The 16,190-nt window shown below is 48.3% G+C and overlaps 1 protein-coding gene across 9 annotated transcripts in view; it reads left to right on the top strand.

The window, feature by feature from the left end:
* Pax2 (paired box 2) overlaps nt 1-16,190 on the top strand; it is a 79,770-nt gene that overhangs the window by 16,680 nt on the left and 46,900 nt on the right. For all 9 annotated transcript variants that reach the window (XM_040743937.1, XM_013125964.3, XM_021233936.2 and 6 more), the window contains one exon: nt 14,991-15,076. In XM_040743937.1, the coding sequence (XP_040599871.1) occupies nt 14,991-15,076 (86 nt within the window). The remainder of the gene's footprint in view (nt 1-14,990; nt 15,077-16,190) is intronic.

Below are 16,190 nucleotides of genomic sequence, written 5' to 3'. Positions count from 1 at the left end.
GCACGCCCACCTGGTGGATTGGATTTCTCAGGGTTCATTCAGGCACGGAACCAGCACCTCAGGAGACACTTGTTTCAGTGGAGAGTATTCTGGAGAACAAAGTGTGGTTAGGAAGCCTCTAGGAGGCACTTGGGTCTGATTTCCAATTTAAAGGGAGCCCGGGCCAGGCACAGTGGTGGCAGCAGTTAGTGTCTGGACAAAAGTAGCCATTGGACACACTGGAAGAGGCTTTATCCAAATAACCTTCGGCTGTCCATTATGCCTGGCGTTCACTAGGGAATCTGCCATCCGAAGGTCCTTAATAGACATGACCAATCATTCAATCCTTCACCATCTCATCCACCCATTCAGACATGTCTCGCTAAGCGCTTCCTATGTGCCAGGCAAGTTATAAAGTTCCATGGCACAGTGCAAGAGGCAGGCTCCAAGGAGACAGTGCCCGTATTTCCAGTCTGGCTAATCTCATGTCTTCTCTGTCCCTCAGTTTCCCTAGTCTTAGATGGTAGGGATAATAACTTAAGTCTTTATAGGCTCTCATGAGGGTTAAGTGAGCCCCCCATAAATCTACTTAGAAATGCAACTAGCCAATATTAAGGGATCAATAAATGTTACTATTCTTATTGCAATAGTAATAATCAAGTATGCGTTTCTAGTTTGAGTCTGTGTCAGTATGTGTGTCTTCTGGTTTGTATGATTATGAGCACTGAAGCATTTTAAATAAGAAGGGTCAGTGTCTTGGCTTCACATCTGTAATTCCAGCACTCAGGAGGCTGGGGCAGTAGGATCCTGAATTTAAGGCTGGCTTGGGACTATATGGAGAAACCTTATCTAAAAAACAAACAAGAAGAGAAAAACTAAAAGAAAGAAAGAAAGCTTGCTTAACAAGCCAAAGGGACAGTCAATGAGCAAGGTATTGTGAATGCCCGTGAGAGACATGGTGTCCTGTGAGCCCAGCTGAATTCAGGAAAGGAGTTGGCTGTGTGTTTTCCAGGAGGTGGAGAATCTCTGTGCTTCAGGTCTCTGACCACTAAATAGAGTTAGTCAAGTAATTGTCCCTTTGTCCACTTTGAAAGCCCAGCCCGTATACATGTGTGCATGCCCGTGTGCATGCTCTCGTACAGGCCTGCACCTTTTCTGGATAAGGTTGCTGTTGCTGGAGGAGTTGAAGGCTGGCATTTTCCAGGCTCCATGGCATTTTCACAAGCTGTGCTTCTTTGCATTTGTAATTTTTTAAAGAGATAAATGAAATGGTGGTGGGGGAAATCTTCATGTGATAGTTCTGAAGGGTTCTCCTGGTGCTTAAATGCCGTAATGGGGAGAGAGAAGGGAGGCAGGCAGGAAGAGGAGGGGAAAAAATAAAGAAAATGGAGATAAGACAAAGGATGAAAGAGAGGAGGAAGCAAATAGTTGACAAACTCAAGTCAGATCTGTCAAGTATTGTCCTTTGTATCTAGGTGTTTCCCAGAGGATGGGGGTCTCGTAACCACTGCTGTTACTACCACTGTCAAGGGAAAAGTATTTTCAGAAAAGATTTTAGGAAATAAAATCACTCTGGGCTTAGTCTATTTGGTGCAGTGGTCCAAAGTAACCATAATAATAGATTTTTCTATTTATTCTGTGCCCAGAAAAAACAAAGGGAAGCCGGGTGGTGGTGCACGCCTTTAATCCCAGCACTTGGGAGGCAGAGGCAGGCGGATCTCTGTGAGTTTGAGACCAGCCTGGTCTACAAGAGCTAGTTCCAGGATGGCCTCCAAAGCCACAGAGAAACCCTGTCCCGAAAACCAAAACCAAAACCAAAAACAAAAACAAAACAAACAAACAAAAAAATAAACAAGGTGAAAACCAAAGTTGTCCTAACTTTGGCTCAGTGACCTCCTTCAGTTCAGTGATCCCCAAGATATCCTAAGATTTCTTTTATTTTTAATTGTGAGTGTGTGTGTGAGAGTGTGTGTGAGTGTGTGTGAATGAGTGTGTGAGTGAGTGTGTGTGAATGAGTGTGTGAGTGAGTGTGTGAGTGAGTGAGTGTGTGTGAATGAGTGTGTGAGTGTGTGTGCGTGTGTGTGAGTGTGTGTGAATGAGTGTGTGTGAGTGAGTGAGTGTGTGAGTGAGTGGCCAGAGCTGTTGGGTCTGGAGTTGAAAGCAGTAGCTGAGCTGCCAGACAGGGGTGCTGAGAACTGAAGTCAGATATTCTGCAGGAATAACTTGTGCTCTTGAATGCTGTGCCATCTTTCCAGTCTCTTTCTGGATACCCAACAGTCAATTTGGTTTATTTTTTATATTGGAAAAGTAACTCAGTGCTGGGGTTTGAGACTAGGGCTTTGTGTACATGCGAAAGTTGCTCTAACACTGAGTTATATCCTTAGCCCCAGGAAATATTTAAAATCAGCTAAGTTGGAACTGTGGGGGTTAACTTGCCCTCAGTTTTTTCAATTAAGAGCAAACCTACATAAGGGCTGTCATCTTCCTTTTCCTTCCAGTCATTTGTACAGAGCTAATTGTTGCCATTGTCAACCTCCAGCCCCTGCATTGTCCAAACAACCTGGAAAGAGAGCTCCCCCCCACCCTGTTCTATTCAACTGCAGTTTTTCTATTTTTCTTAAAGCACACACATCATACACCCCTTGATCGACCTTAAGATTTTATGTGCATTAGCATACCTGCACATGTGTTTATATTTGGACAGTCTCATGGCTGTTTTACCCAGTAAATTTTTATAATCATCATCACCATCATCACAATCACCATCATCACACTCATAGTCAACCAGTCCTTGCTACAGTAGAGCAGTTTAAGTAAGTTACATGTATTCATTGATTTAAGCCTGAAGAACAACCCCACAGGGCTTTACAGCGACGTTATAGCTGTGGTAACTGGAGTAGAGAGAAGTCAAATAACTTGCTCAAGGTCACAGACTAAGTAGCAGACCCAGGATTTGAACCCATGCAGTCCTGGTGCTGGCACCCATGTGCTTATCTGCTACACCACAGCTCTTGTCTACTTTGGACCTGACTAATCTCCCCTCAGTCTCATGCCCTAATGCCATTTCATGTGTTTACTTACAAGCTAAGGGCATGCATCCTGTACTGTAGTGGAAGGTCATGCCTGTAATCCCCATGACACTAGTCTGCTGCTGGGCCATATCATCTGGGAAGGGTGGGGGAGAAGATGCTTAGGGAAGTGACACAGAGTGTCGAGGAACAGGGACTCTGGGAGACAGAGGTCGTGGTGTTGTTCCTCCTGGGACTGGAAACTTTATTTCCATCCACCCTCCCCGTCCCCAGCCAAGATCTAGACTCCATACAGGGATAGTGATCTGCCTTGGGGATTCACTCTCTAGATGAGGCGGGTGCAGGGAGGGTGACATCCAGCTCTGAACCAGTGTGGTTAAGTCAGAACTCTTCCAGCCAATAGAAATGTAAACTTTATCATCAAGAGGACATTTGCCCTGCATCTCTGGAATCTTTCTTCTGGAAAGAAGCAGTGCAAATGACCAGGCCAGAGTAAGGCAAAAAAAACAAAAAACAAAAAAACAAAAACAAACAAGCAAACAAAAAAAAAAAACAAGAAAGAAAGAAAGGAAGGAAGGAAGAAAAGATTGTCCCTCTCACCCACAACTATAAGAAGAAGGCCATTAAAGCAATTACTGAATCACACAACCACCACCCAGATCCAGCATCATTATTCAACCCACATCACCAAGGAGACATCCATTAACCTAATCTCTGAGACATACATTATGAGTAAAGAGATGCAGATATGATCAATGAACACAGTAATTCAAAGCAGAAACAGACACTGCCACCAAACAATACTCAAATTCCTCCAACTCAGTGTTACAGGAAGTGCAGTCACCTCAATACAATACCACAAACCAAAACAAACCTGAGGCCGGTTGCTGGGATGTGTCTTCATGATGCCACACACGTTAGCCCATAACGCAATTCAAACTCTCCATCCCACAGGCCACCCATACACAAAGGCTGAGATTAGGTGGCCCTTGCAGCAATGATAAACATTGGTAAGACATGCAAAGATTGAGAGTCAGCATTGAAACACCCAGCCTTCAGCACACACTGCAGAATATAGTCACAGCCACAGTGTCCCTAAGCACAGTGCAGCTGCCAGGACTCAGCACAGCCCCCTGTCCAGCAGGTGGATGTATCTAGACCATCGCCTCTGATAAGGCCTCCAGGCTCTGGTTGCTACTAAAACAGTAAACTGTCCCCAGAGCCTGCTTCCTGAGACAGGACAAATCAGCTCTATCCTGGTTGGGGTTTAATAAGACCTCCATGTTACAGAAAATGACAGTGCTCCAGGGATGCCGGGAAAGGTGGGGGTTGGGGGCTCTCCAAGCTGGGTGCAGGAATTCCCCTCTGACTCCTGCCTCCGTGGCCATTCTGAGCCGGAGCCGTCTCTTGCTGGGTGTTCACTGAGTATCGATTCAGTCTGCAAGCAATTTTAATATTTCTTCAGGGACTTTCCAGCAACAGCACAAGTCATTAATTCACCCTCCCAAATTGCTTATTCAATAGCAGGAACATGGCTCCTGAATAAAGTCCCAGAATTTATGTGACTTGCACGAGTCAGGAGGTCAAACAACTGTTATGGAGCGAAGTTAAAAATCCAAATAAAATATTGACACTTTTTTGGGGAGGGGACGGAGGGGGAGGCCAAGGTATTTAAAATAGGTTTTTGTTGCAATGCCCCCAGGATAAAGAATGGAAGGAGACTGAAGACAAGTTGGAGTTTATAAAATCAATGGAATTTATTGCACATCTACTTGGCATTTAATAATTCTCTCATTTCCACATCCCCCACCCCCACGCCATTCTGGCCACAGACAGGGAGATACACAGGTATACAAATGCACATTTCTGCACATCGATACTGCTGCACGGACCAATACAAAAACAGCATTGTGATGTGAGATTCTCAAACACCCTGAAAGGGAACATCGATGGGTTTCGCTGTGGCTTAACGTGTTTAACAGAAGCAGGCATAACTTGGCAGATATTCATGAAGTAGCTTTTGATAAGTATATTCACTGTTATAAATCTCAGATCAATGCATTAGAACAGATATGAATATAAAGATGTGCTCATCACAGAACTAGTTTCTAAAGTGTGGAAGCTGAGAGACATCTATATGCAGGATCATTGTGGGATTGTGTACACGATTTGCAAATTGTGATTCGTTTGTAACACAGACGTGATGCTTATCAAGTAATCTATGGCACTTGCACGGGAGAGGAAGGCATGTCTCAAGTCACAGCCACACGTAACCTCTGCTAGTTGTCTACAGACGTTTGCACAGTTGTCCAAATCGTGTATGTGAAAAGACTAAAAAAATCGTTCATGCTCAAATAGCTAATAGACACAAAGGGTTATTAATATAGAAATTTCCAGAGGAGATTATATTACCTAGCGCTCAGATATTGAAGTCACAGGCCTGGATCCAAAGCAATGTGATATTAAGGATGTGACCTTGGGTGAGTTGCTTAGCCATGCTGTTGACTCTAAGGTAGACTAGAGAGCACACTGGTTTGATAGAGCTGTGGTTAGGATTGGAATGAAGAAAACGCATTGTGTACAGTGTCTATAGAAAATACAAAATAAATGAGCCAGCAAGGTGGTTCAGTGGTTGAAGGCGCCTGCTGCCCTTGCTGATGACCCGAGTTCAATCCCCACGTGCTAGTCAGAAACAGAGACTGGTGTAAAGGGATAACCGACTCTGGCAACTCGTCCTCTCTCCACACACAAATACGTGTAAAAACTTAAAACAAATGATAATTATGACTTCCACTGCTATTCTATGCAGCCCCTCTAGTGAGGCCTAGCCTTGTTCTTGATAAGACTAACTCTTTCTACCAAGTGGTTCGTGGGGTGGGTTCTAGAGTGAGACACCCACATTTACATTCTGACTGTGTTCCAGAAATGCTGTGTGACCTACGGCAAGTTAGCAAGTATTTCTGAGCCTCAGTGTCTACATTAAAGAACAGGGATAAGGCCAGGTGTTGGTGACACATGCCTTTAATCCCAGCACTCGGGATTAAAGCACTTGTGAGTTCGAGGCCAGCCTGCTCTACAAAGCAAGTTCCAGAACAGCCTCCAAAACAATACAGAGAAACCCTGTCTCAAAAAAGCAAGCAAGCAAACAAACAAAAAACACACACAAAGAACAGGGATAATAAGTTTAATAGGTACTTATAAGACCTGAGTTTTATTTTATTATTATTTTCTTTTTTTAGACGAGGTCTCTGTACATAGTCCTGACCCTCCTGAAGCTTGCGATGTAGACCAGGATGGTCTCAAACTCAGAGATTTTCCTGCCTCTGCCTCATGGGTGCAGGGATTAAAGGTGTACACCACCACACTAAATTTTAAAGTCCATATAAAGCACTTACACAATGCCTGGAACATATAGAGCACATGTTAGCACATGGGGTCCCTTAAGATCCTTCTGTTTCAATACTATTCATAACTTAGTAGTCAAGCTCTTTCATTATAGCTGGCCTTGTTTGTTACTAGATGGCAGAAAATAATTATGACATTTGCCCTTGCTGGACTGAGTCTATGGAGGATTCAGTATGAACTGAATAGGCAAAGAAAGATTTCAGATCTATGCTGTTCCCTGAGGGGGGAAAGGTTGAACTGAAGAGATTGACTGGAAAGCTGTGGAGGCAGCAGGCCGGTGGGGAAGATTCTGGAAGTGAGGCTGAGAAACCCTGTCTTTTCCGTGTCTGAAGTAAGGGCAGTGGTTAGCTCCATCCTATTCTTTCAGGACAGAGGCTGATGGATTGGTTTTTGAATCCCTGAGTGGCTGAGGTGACAAGGGCCCAGCGAGCCCAGGCAGTCACTAGGGAGCCCAATATCCCTGCAGGCTTCCTTCTGCTTACAGGGGCTGAGGGTATGGAGCAGCCGGGAGGCAGGATGGACTGGCTCAGAGGAGGAGACACCACAGAAGTGGCCTACAGCAGTACCCGTTACAGTAGGCTTTCCCTGAGCCACCGGACTCTCCCAGCAGGACCCTGGGGTGAACAGCTGGCAGACCCCAGCTTTAGCGGGAAGCCCTGACAGATGAGGGCAAGGCCAGCGACAAGAGGGAAGGAGTCTGGTCACGCTCTGGCTTGGCATGCACTGCAGACTGGTTTCCAAATGGTTAGTTAAACACATTGCCCCTTAATTTTTAAACCTATGCATATCTTGACATTAAATCAACCCATATGCTTACCATTCATCATATAAACTATCACTATTGCCCCCTTGGGTCAGCCCCATGGCCCATCTAACCTGGTAAATTGTGTCTGGCCTGGGTTCCCAGGTTCACACAGGGAAGGACTGTCGCCCCCAATGCCAGTCTCAGAAGGCTAAGCTGTGGCATGAAATTACATAGTATCTAGAAAGCCACTGGGATCCAGTCAGCCTGGATGCAGAAAACTATTTCAAAATGTTTCTACTTTTAACCCAGAGCTTAGTCTCTACAGAGGAAAGGAGAGCTTTTGGAATTTTGGTGACTGCTGGCTGGAGTCAGGATTACCAGGCGGTGAGAAATGTGGCCTGACGTATAACTAAGGAGCCATCTTCATGCACTGAGAGCATCTCCTGACTCCCCACCCCACCCCACCCCACCCTACCTCACCCCACCCTACCCCACCCCATCCCACCCCACCCCACCCCACCTCACCCCACCCCACCCCACCCCACTCCACAACACCCCATCCCACCCCACCCCACCCCATCCCACCCCATCCCACCCCACCCCACCCCATCCCACCCCATCCCACCCCACCTCACCCCACCCCACCTCACCCCACCTCACCCCCACTCCACCCTACCCCATCTCACTCTGTCCAGCAGGTGCTTCCCTCACACCCCTCGAGCTGATCTCAGATTGCAGAGTTCAGAAATTCCAATTTAGGAAGATCAAGAAGATACGAAGGGATTTACATTTTAGCAAATGTCCCAGGGGATTCTGACGCAGGTAGTTTCAGGGCAGTCATTTGAGGACACCCTTTTGCCAGCTTTCTGGTAGGGTTCTTGTTCTTGGAGCTTAAGTGTAACTTCCAGATGAGCATCCCTACATTCCAAGTACTCCGGAGGTGGAGGCAGGAAGATTAAGAGTACAAGGCAAGCCAGGCGGTGGTGGCGCACGCCTTTAATCCCAGCACTCAGGAGACAGAGACAGGCAGATCTCTGAGTTCAAGGCCAGCCTGGTCTAGAAAGCGAGTTCCAAGACAGCCAGGGCTACACAGAGGAGCCCTGTCTCAGAACAAACACACCATCAGACAGACGAGCAAACGAAAGGGTGCAAAGCAAGCCTGAGCTATATACATACAGGGTTAGGGTGTGAGCCTGGGCTACATGGGCACCACCCCATCTCCTTGTCTGTCTGTCTGTCTCTCTCTTGCTCTCTTGACATCAACTGGCAAGATCTCTCATAACCTAGAACCTGTGTGTTCTAGCTGTGCCCTGCTCTAGCCAGAATGGAAAGACCTGTTCTCAGCTGTAAAGAATGGCTGGGCTCGCCTCATTGGTATTCTTATTGTTCAAACTAAAACCCACAGAGCCTTCGAGCAAGCCTGGGCAACACCTCTAAACCATACAAACTGCAGAAGCAGAGCCCACAAAGGGACAGTGTTCGTGGATGGAGTGCCTCAAAGCGGTCACTGGGGAGGCTGAGGCAGAATTTCCGGGGGTCCTCGTGTGAGGAGAAAGCAAATCTCAGCCTCCCATTGTAGGGGCTACCAAGTTCTGTGGAGTAGACACCACTTCAGGGGAGTTAACAGCTTCCTGGGTGATCTATGACATCTCACTTGCTAGGAAAAGTCTCCAGCTGGCTTGCCTCAGGGCCAAGCCAGGGATACATGCCCAACACAGGCAGCGCTCAGAGATGAAGCAATTACCTGCATTTGTTGGTTGAAATATCCTTTGCTGAAGCAAATATAATTGTTGTTTGTTTGTTATAAGAATGGCCCAGCTCATGATAGCCACGCAGCTTGAAGTCATTGGCAGAGGCCGCACCCTCTCAGTGGTTACCGGCTCAGTGGGCAGTTAGCTTATCCAGTCTGAAACAGTCCCTCACGGGCCTTACAAATCCCATACTGGGAACTATGTTTTGTAGACTCCGGAGTGGAACAGTCTAAGCTGGTTTGTATATGCATAGAGGATGTATGTGCAATTACTTGACATTTCACGATGAAAGCTCTTTGAGCAAACCAAAGATATGGCCAGGCTGGGGGCAGGGTGGAGTGGGGCAGCCCACTGTTCCTGGAGGAAATGATTCCAAAGGTAGCAGGACAGTCTGCTTAAGCAGTGGGCAGGATTTCATGAGGACAGTCTTGGAGATCCCGTGTCTACATATTCTCAGCAGTTGGCTCCAACGTATGTTGGTACCCCCTCATCCTGGGGAGGAATGGTGGGTCTCAGAGACGTCCTACTCTCTGTCTAAGAACGAACTACTAGGTCCAGAATGTAGGAGCAAGGAGCCTGCATGTTTGAAAGTCTTTCTCTGGAAGTAGTAGAGCTGAGTAGTTGAGGGTGTGGGGCCTGGGATTGGTCCACTTGAGTTCAAATCTCTGACTTGCCCATTTATAAAATAGAGGGCCTATGACCAACTGCAAAGTGGGTTCCTGGGGACATGGAGCAAATGAAATGTTAGACATGGCCTCTCACACGGAAAGAAATCAGTGCACGGTGCTCTTTAATCACTAAAGTTCCGTCTGGGAGGTATCACTCTTCGCAGTCCCGGCCACCTGGACCTTACTCCTTCCAAGGTGAGCTGTCTGCGGTCATCTCAATGCTAATAGGACTGCTTCTTGTTTCCACCTGAGGGGAAGTTTTTGCTCATCATTTATTATCATATAATATAATGCAATATACCATCATACATAACATAACATAATATGATGGGTAGGCTAACTTGGAAACCCTGAGGCAGACCGTGGATGGATGGATAGATGAATAGATACATTTGTACTAAGTATACATACATTATATCATTCTATTGATTTGTAAAAAGTTCCCGGTCTGCCTGGCTGTAATGAGATTTTTGAACTTTGCGTGGCGATCAATGAGAGGAATATTATTGGCCTGGAGAATTGATATACCTGCTCTCAGTGGCTTGTTCTGCTCCCAGGCCAACCCGGCCCCCCAGGTGTACGATTCCAGCAGACACTTAACCTTTTTTACAGTGTCATCAGGCTAAAAGGAATCTAATAGTGACACAGGACTTGTGCTCAGCATTCTGCCACTATTGCTTTCCTGTCACAAATAATTTATAGCCTTCTATTTCCATCCCTTAGCCCAGCACCCCAGCCCTGCCTCCCACGTCCCCCCAGCTCCCAGGAATCAATAAACTCACACAGCCATAGTGGGACTTCAGGGTGCAAGGAGATGGACAGATGGACGGAGAGAGAAAGAGGGGCAGAGACGGACGGAGAAGGAAACAGAGGAAACAATGGGACAAGGAGGAGAAAGAGGGGGAAGGGTTAAGTAGGAGTCTTTCCCAGTGGAAGGCTGAGCTATCCCCTCATCAGTTTAAAAGGCTTGTTGGGGAGACCCAGGCAGACCTTCCTCTGTCTCGCAGAGCACCTGAGACTGTTTTGATCTTCAAGGTGAGAGGAAGTGGAGGTCTCCTGGGAGTTTAACTAAGAGGAAGTGACCTCACCCTCTGCCTCATCACCCCATGCTCTGAAGCCCTGCCATCACCTGAGTCCTCTGTGGGTCCATCCCAGAGCACGCAGGCGGAACTTGGTCCGGGCCCAGTCCGCCTTCCGGGAGTCTTTCTGATTGCAGCCTCTTTTGGGATCGGCCTGTGATTCCGGCTGCTGTTCATCCGTCTGCTCCATTTCTTCCCAGGGAGTGCCTGCATTGATCCGGTTGGGGCAGATTGAGAAGGGAGGCCTCCTGCCTGTACCTGGCTCAACCCCTAAATTGAAAGCAGCTAGGCATAGGGGTCACCCACAGGGATAATAACACAAGTGAACATTATTATTACAGCCAGTGTTTATCGAGCCGACATCATACTAATCACTTTACATGAATTATCCTACTTAATCCTCACCACAGCGCTGGGAAGTCCATAGTAGCACTATCTCATTTTACACATAGAGGAATAAGAAAAGCCCAATGGCTTCCCAGGGAGAATGGAACAGAACTGGGATTCTGACTCAGGTAGACCGAGTCTGGAGCCCATATCCCAAACCCCTCACTGTGGTGGTGCACAGCTGTAGTGCTACCCAGCACCTGGAAGGCACCACTGTCTATAGTTTCAGTTCCAGGGCATCCAATCCCCTGTTCTATCCCCCATGAGTGCCAGGCATGCACATAGTACTTACACACATATACAGGCAAATACTTATTCACATAAAATGAAAATAAAAAAATTTAAAAAAAAAGCAAAACCAAAATCTGAATTCCTTTAACTGTACATGCATCCTTGGGAGACGTTAAAAATCCCAGCTGTCCCTGTCTTGGGATCAGTGTGAGCAGGCTGAGCTCACATTGAAATGGAGGAGGGAAGTGCCTCCTGTGTGGGAAAGCCTGCTCGGGTGGGAGGGGGAGCTATGCACCTTCCCACGTTGAGCACAGAATGTAGGAGGAATAAAAGTAACCACAGGGTTTTCACAGCCGTGGTTCTTAAATTCCCTATGACCAGCTCTGGGACCTGGCAGGTGCCCACTGCCTGGGGCCATGGATGGACACCAAGAGCCTCAGGAACTCACAGCAGGCGCCCTGCCCAACTTCTCTGCCGTGCACCACCAAGCCGCTGTCAGGGCATAGCGATTTTCCATCACTTGCTGCCTCAGTTAAATCTGTATCAGTGCCTCAGGGGTCAGAGGCTCTCGTAATAAAGACAGGAACTCCACCAGCCAGTCCAGTTATCTGTGTGCCCTGGCCCCAGCCCTGAAAGTCCGTAAACCAGAGCCTGTCGGCCTATAAGCAGAGCCATTGCAGGTTCCCCAGACCCTGAAAGCTTGCGTAGTAACAGCTGCTTGGGAGAAGTCCTACCTCTAGACTTTCTTGATGGTGAGGTCATATTGCTCTCAGTGGTCAGACTGGGACCTGTCCTCTACCTCCTGACTGCCGAGAGTGTGGAGCTGTAAAGGAAGCTCCCTCTGACAATCTTGCTGTGTGTGTGTGTCTGCCTCCGCCCTGGTCCTTTGCTCCTGTCGCCCGTTAGTCCGCCCGCTCTGCATCCTCTGGTCTCCCTGGCAACCTCACCCTCTTCCTCTTCCCTGTACTCCTCTTTCCTGTCCTGAATCGCCCTTCCCACACTCTGTGGTTACTGAGCCGTCCTGTGACTTCTACACCACAGTCGTTTTTTAGAACTCTCCTCTTCCCTGCACCTCTTTTGCCAGGATCCTGTTCCGGCTGTCTGGCTCAGACACTTCTCAAAGTCACTAAAGGTCACCCGGCCCCCTCTTCTTATTCCCAAACCCATGCACTTTTTGATGCCAGCATTGGCTCTATAGACTAAATCCTTAGCATGTCTTCCTCCGTCTACGGTGGCCACTACTGTAGCCTCCCCTACTGTTCCATGCCCCTTTACCAATCAACTCCTTCCTTCTGGGTCAGCCCACGCCTGGGCTTGCCCAACTCACACATCCAGAGGCAACGTCACACGCGGTTCAGTTTCCTGCATCCCGTTCTCCACGATGACACAGGAGTGTTTTAGAGCCGTGCTGGACTCCAGTTCGTCACCAAGCCCTGGCAATTCTCCCTCACTTCTTCCCCTTCACACCCTTGAAGATTCCCCGTGTCCTTCTTGAGACCAGCTTGTTATTGCCTCAAGCCAACATATTAGCTTCCTGAGGCCAGTCACTTGGATCGTGTCCCCTCTAACTTGAGCATTGCTCATGGCTTCAGGCCTCTAAGACCTGGTTCTTTCACAACGACGGAGGGATGACAGAGTAGCAGAAGATGCAGGCTTTAGAGACTGAATTTAGATTCCCCTCTAACTGACACTATGGTCCTAAGGAAACCTTAATCATTAACCTTTGTCGGCTTTGGTTTTCTATCTGCAAAATGAAGACAGTTGTGGAAGTTAGCAGAAGGACATGTGGAGTCATATAGATTATATATAACATCAATGTACAACATTTTAACGAGTGGAAAATAGCTGTTTCTGTCACCAGGCGCAGGCTTTCAGCCCCATTTCCTCTCCCTCCTGTTCATGCCTCCGCTGCTTCTGGCTGTGGGTGTGGTGTAGGCGTCAACCCCCCGCCGTGGTGGCCCTCCTCGGCCTCCTCACTGGTCTTCCACCCTCCTCCAGCACCCGTGTATAACGCCTCCTCCCTCCATTCTCTCGTTCCTCTTAAAATCACATTAACTTTTTTTTTCCTGGGGAAACAGACCTTGGAGATGCTGTGTCCCTGTGAGCCCTTCATTGTTCACTTGGAGAAACTGAGGCACAGAGACACTAAGTGATAAGTGTGAGGCTGTGTGGCTTCTTAGTGACCAAGACAGACCAGTATTGTGCAGCCTGGTACACTTTATACTGTTTCTGGGCCAGGCTCCTCATTCCCTTCTCCCCCTTGGTCCCTACCTTTAAGGGGTGTTTCTCCCCCAGCCCTGGCTGCTTCATTGCCTTGGGCTTCCCAGCATACCGTCCCAACTTTACAGCACTGGGAGACAGGGTCCTAACTATATGCCTACAAGTGATCAGTAAAAGCTAAAGCTGAGTTGGGCGGTGGTGGCCTACAACTTTAATCCCAGCACTCAGGAGGCAGAGGCAGGGGGATCTCTGTGAGTGAGTTGGAGCCAGCCTGATCTACAGAGCGAGTTCCAGGACAGCCAGAGAAACCCTGTCTCAAAGAAGAAGAAGGGAAAATAAAAAGCTGAAGTGGAGTGATTCACGGCTTGCAACTTACGTGGCTGTCTGTAGGGAGGGGCGATGCTGAGTTGGACAGGGTTGAGGGAGAGGCATTCCCAGTCCCTCAGCTTGGTCTCTTGCATTATGGAGCTCTGTGATTTCCTGGACTCCTGCCAGGTGTGCTCTCCCTCCCTGGAGGTTTTGATTCGTTCCTTTATTTCCCGGGGGGAGCACAAGCATGGTGCTAGCTCTTCAACCAGACTGGTAAAGAAGCTCTGACTCAAGGAAGACCATAGAAAAGAAAGGGAGGCCGCAAGCCAGTCAGATGAGGAGCAGGTTGCACGGGGCCTGATGCCCGGCAGAGGGACCGGGTGCTGTTGTGGGATCAGCTGTGGCCCAGCCCTGCCTTTCTGCCTTCTCCCCAGGCTTCCATAGACGAGGAAGTTCCTTCCCTAACTTTAATCCCAGTTGCAAAGCCAGCCAAAATGACCCCAGACTCAGGTGTTCCTTGTAAAGGGAAGCCTTTTCCTTGAGAGAAGCCTTCCTGCCAGCCTGGTTCTAGAGCTGCATCAGTCCCAAATAAACACACAGGAGGCTATATTAATTATGAAGCTGTTAGCCTTGCTTGTTTCTTACTGGCTAGCTCTGACTTAAGTAATTACCCCATAATTGTTAATCTAAGTATTTCTCTTACCGGAGAATAGTTCCAGGCTTCCTACCCCCATGGCGTTACATCTTGACTCTCTGTGTTTCTCCTTCCCAGAGTCCTCCTGGACTCCTAGTCCCACCTATCTTGGTTCTCTATAGGCCAACAGTGCTTTATTGACAAATACACAGGACTTCCCCCAACAGTTCCTGGTACTAGGGGCTACATGAATGTGACTGAGGGAGGAAGGTGGACCACTAGCCAGGCCAGTCCTCCCCCCTAGAAATGGAAAAAGTGCTGTGCTCCACTTGACTGAGCCATGACTCGAGCAGCCCGAACTCAAGCTATAGTTCAGCTGGTGCTCGGGGCAGGGCAGACTGCAGACCACCTCTGCGGAGAGCTGTGGTGGGTGCGGGCGGGAAGGCAGGGCCGCTGGGGGGAGGGGGTTGGGTTGTGCTCAGCAGGCCCCTCTGCCAGGCAGGGCGAGCCTGGGCCTGGCCTTCGTGTGTAACGCTGCCGTGACGCTTTGCAGGATCATTCGGACCAAAGTTCAGCAGCCTTTTCACCCAACACCGGATGGCGCAGGGACAGGAGTGACTGCCCCTGGCCACACCATCGGTAAGAGGGCTCAGGGAAGAGGGAAGTCAACGTAGAGAGCGCAGCCCAGTCCTGGGAACTGTCCACTCCAGTGAGACCAGGGTCCCATGGTCCCCAGTCACTCCTCCCCTCCTGGAACCGTCCACTCCAGTGAGACCAGGGTCCCATGGTCCCCAGTCACTCCTCCCCTCCTGGAACTGTCCACTCCAGTGAGACCAGGGTCCCATGGTCCCCAGTCACTCCTCTCCTCCTGGGCCTCTCTGGTGATGTTAGTTCAGTGCCTCCCACGTGGCCTCCTCAGTCTGTCTTCCTCCCCTCCTGCCCCTCAGCCCCTTTCCTCTGAGCATCTTCTGCTCGGTTATCATTTATCTGTTTCCCTCCCCCTATATATCCTTCCCTCAAGTCCTACACTGTTTCAAATCTACTTTTTTACTTCATCTTTTTTATTTTTTTCTTTCTTGGTTTTTCAAGACCAGGTTTTATATTGTTTTGGAGGCTGTCCTGGAACTCGCTCTGTAGATCAGGCTGGCCTCAAACTCACAGAGATCCGCCTGTCTCTGCCTCCTGAGTGCTGGGATTAAAGGTGTGTGCCACCAATGCCCGGTTTACTTCATCTTTTTTAAGACGTCTTTTTTTTTGGGGGGGGTGGAAGGCTGGAGAGATGGCTTAGCAGTTAAGAGCATGTATTGATCTTACAGAGGACCTAAGTTTGGTTTCCAGCACCCACATCAGGCAAGACTCAAAACCACCTATAACTCCAATTCCAGAGGACCTGAATGCATACATACACATAAATTTAAAAAGTAAATCCCGCCAGGTGGTGGTGGCACGCACCCTTAATCCCAGAGCTTAGAGACAGAGGCAGGCAGATCTACAGAGAGTTCTAATACAGCTAGGGCCACACAGAGAACCCCTGTCTTGAAAAACCAAAAGAAAAAAGGTAAATATTTCTTTTAAAAATTGAGAGGAAGGGATGGAACCCCTAACCTTATGCATGGTAGGCAAGCACTTTTCCACAGTTATATCTCCCAGCCTTTATTTTTTTTTAATGATCTTCCTCCCTTCTCCCCATCTCTCCCTTCCTCCCCAGTCCACTTCTCTCCCTCATGTACGCTGTGGATCTGTCCCTCAGTCT

This window comes from Mesocricetus auratus, unplaced genomic scaffold (assembly GCF_017639785.1).
Source record: "Mesocricetus auratus isolate SY011 unplaced genomic scaffold, BCM_Maur_2.0 Super-Scaffold_4256, whole genome shotgun sequence".
Lineage (NCBI taxonomy): Eukaryota > Metazoa > Chordata > Mammalia > Rodentia > Cricetidae > Mesocricetus > Mesocricetus auratus.
This window is presented reverse-complemented; position numbering and strand designations above follow the sequence as displayed.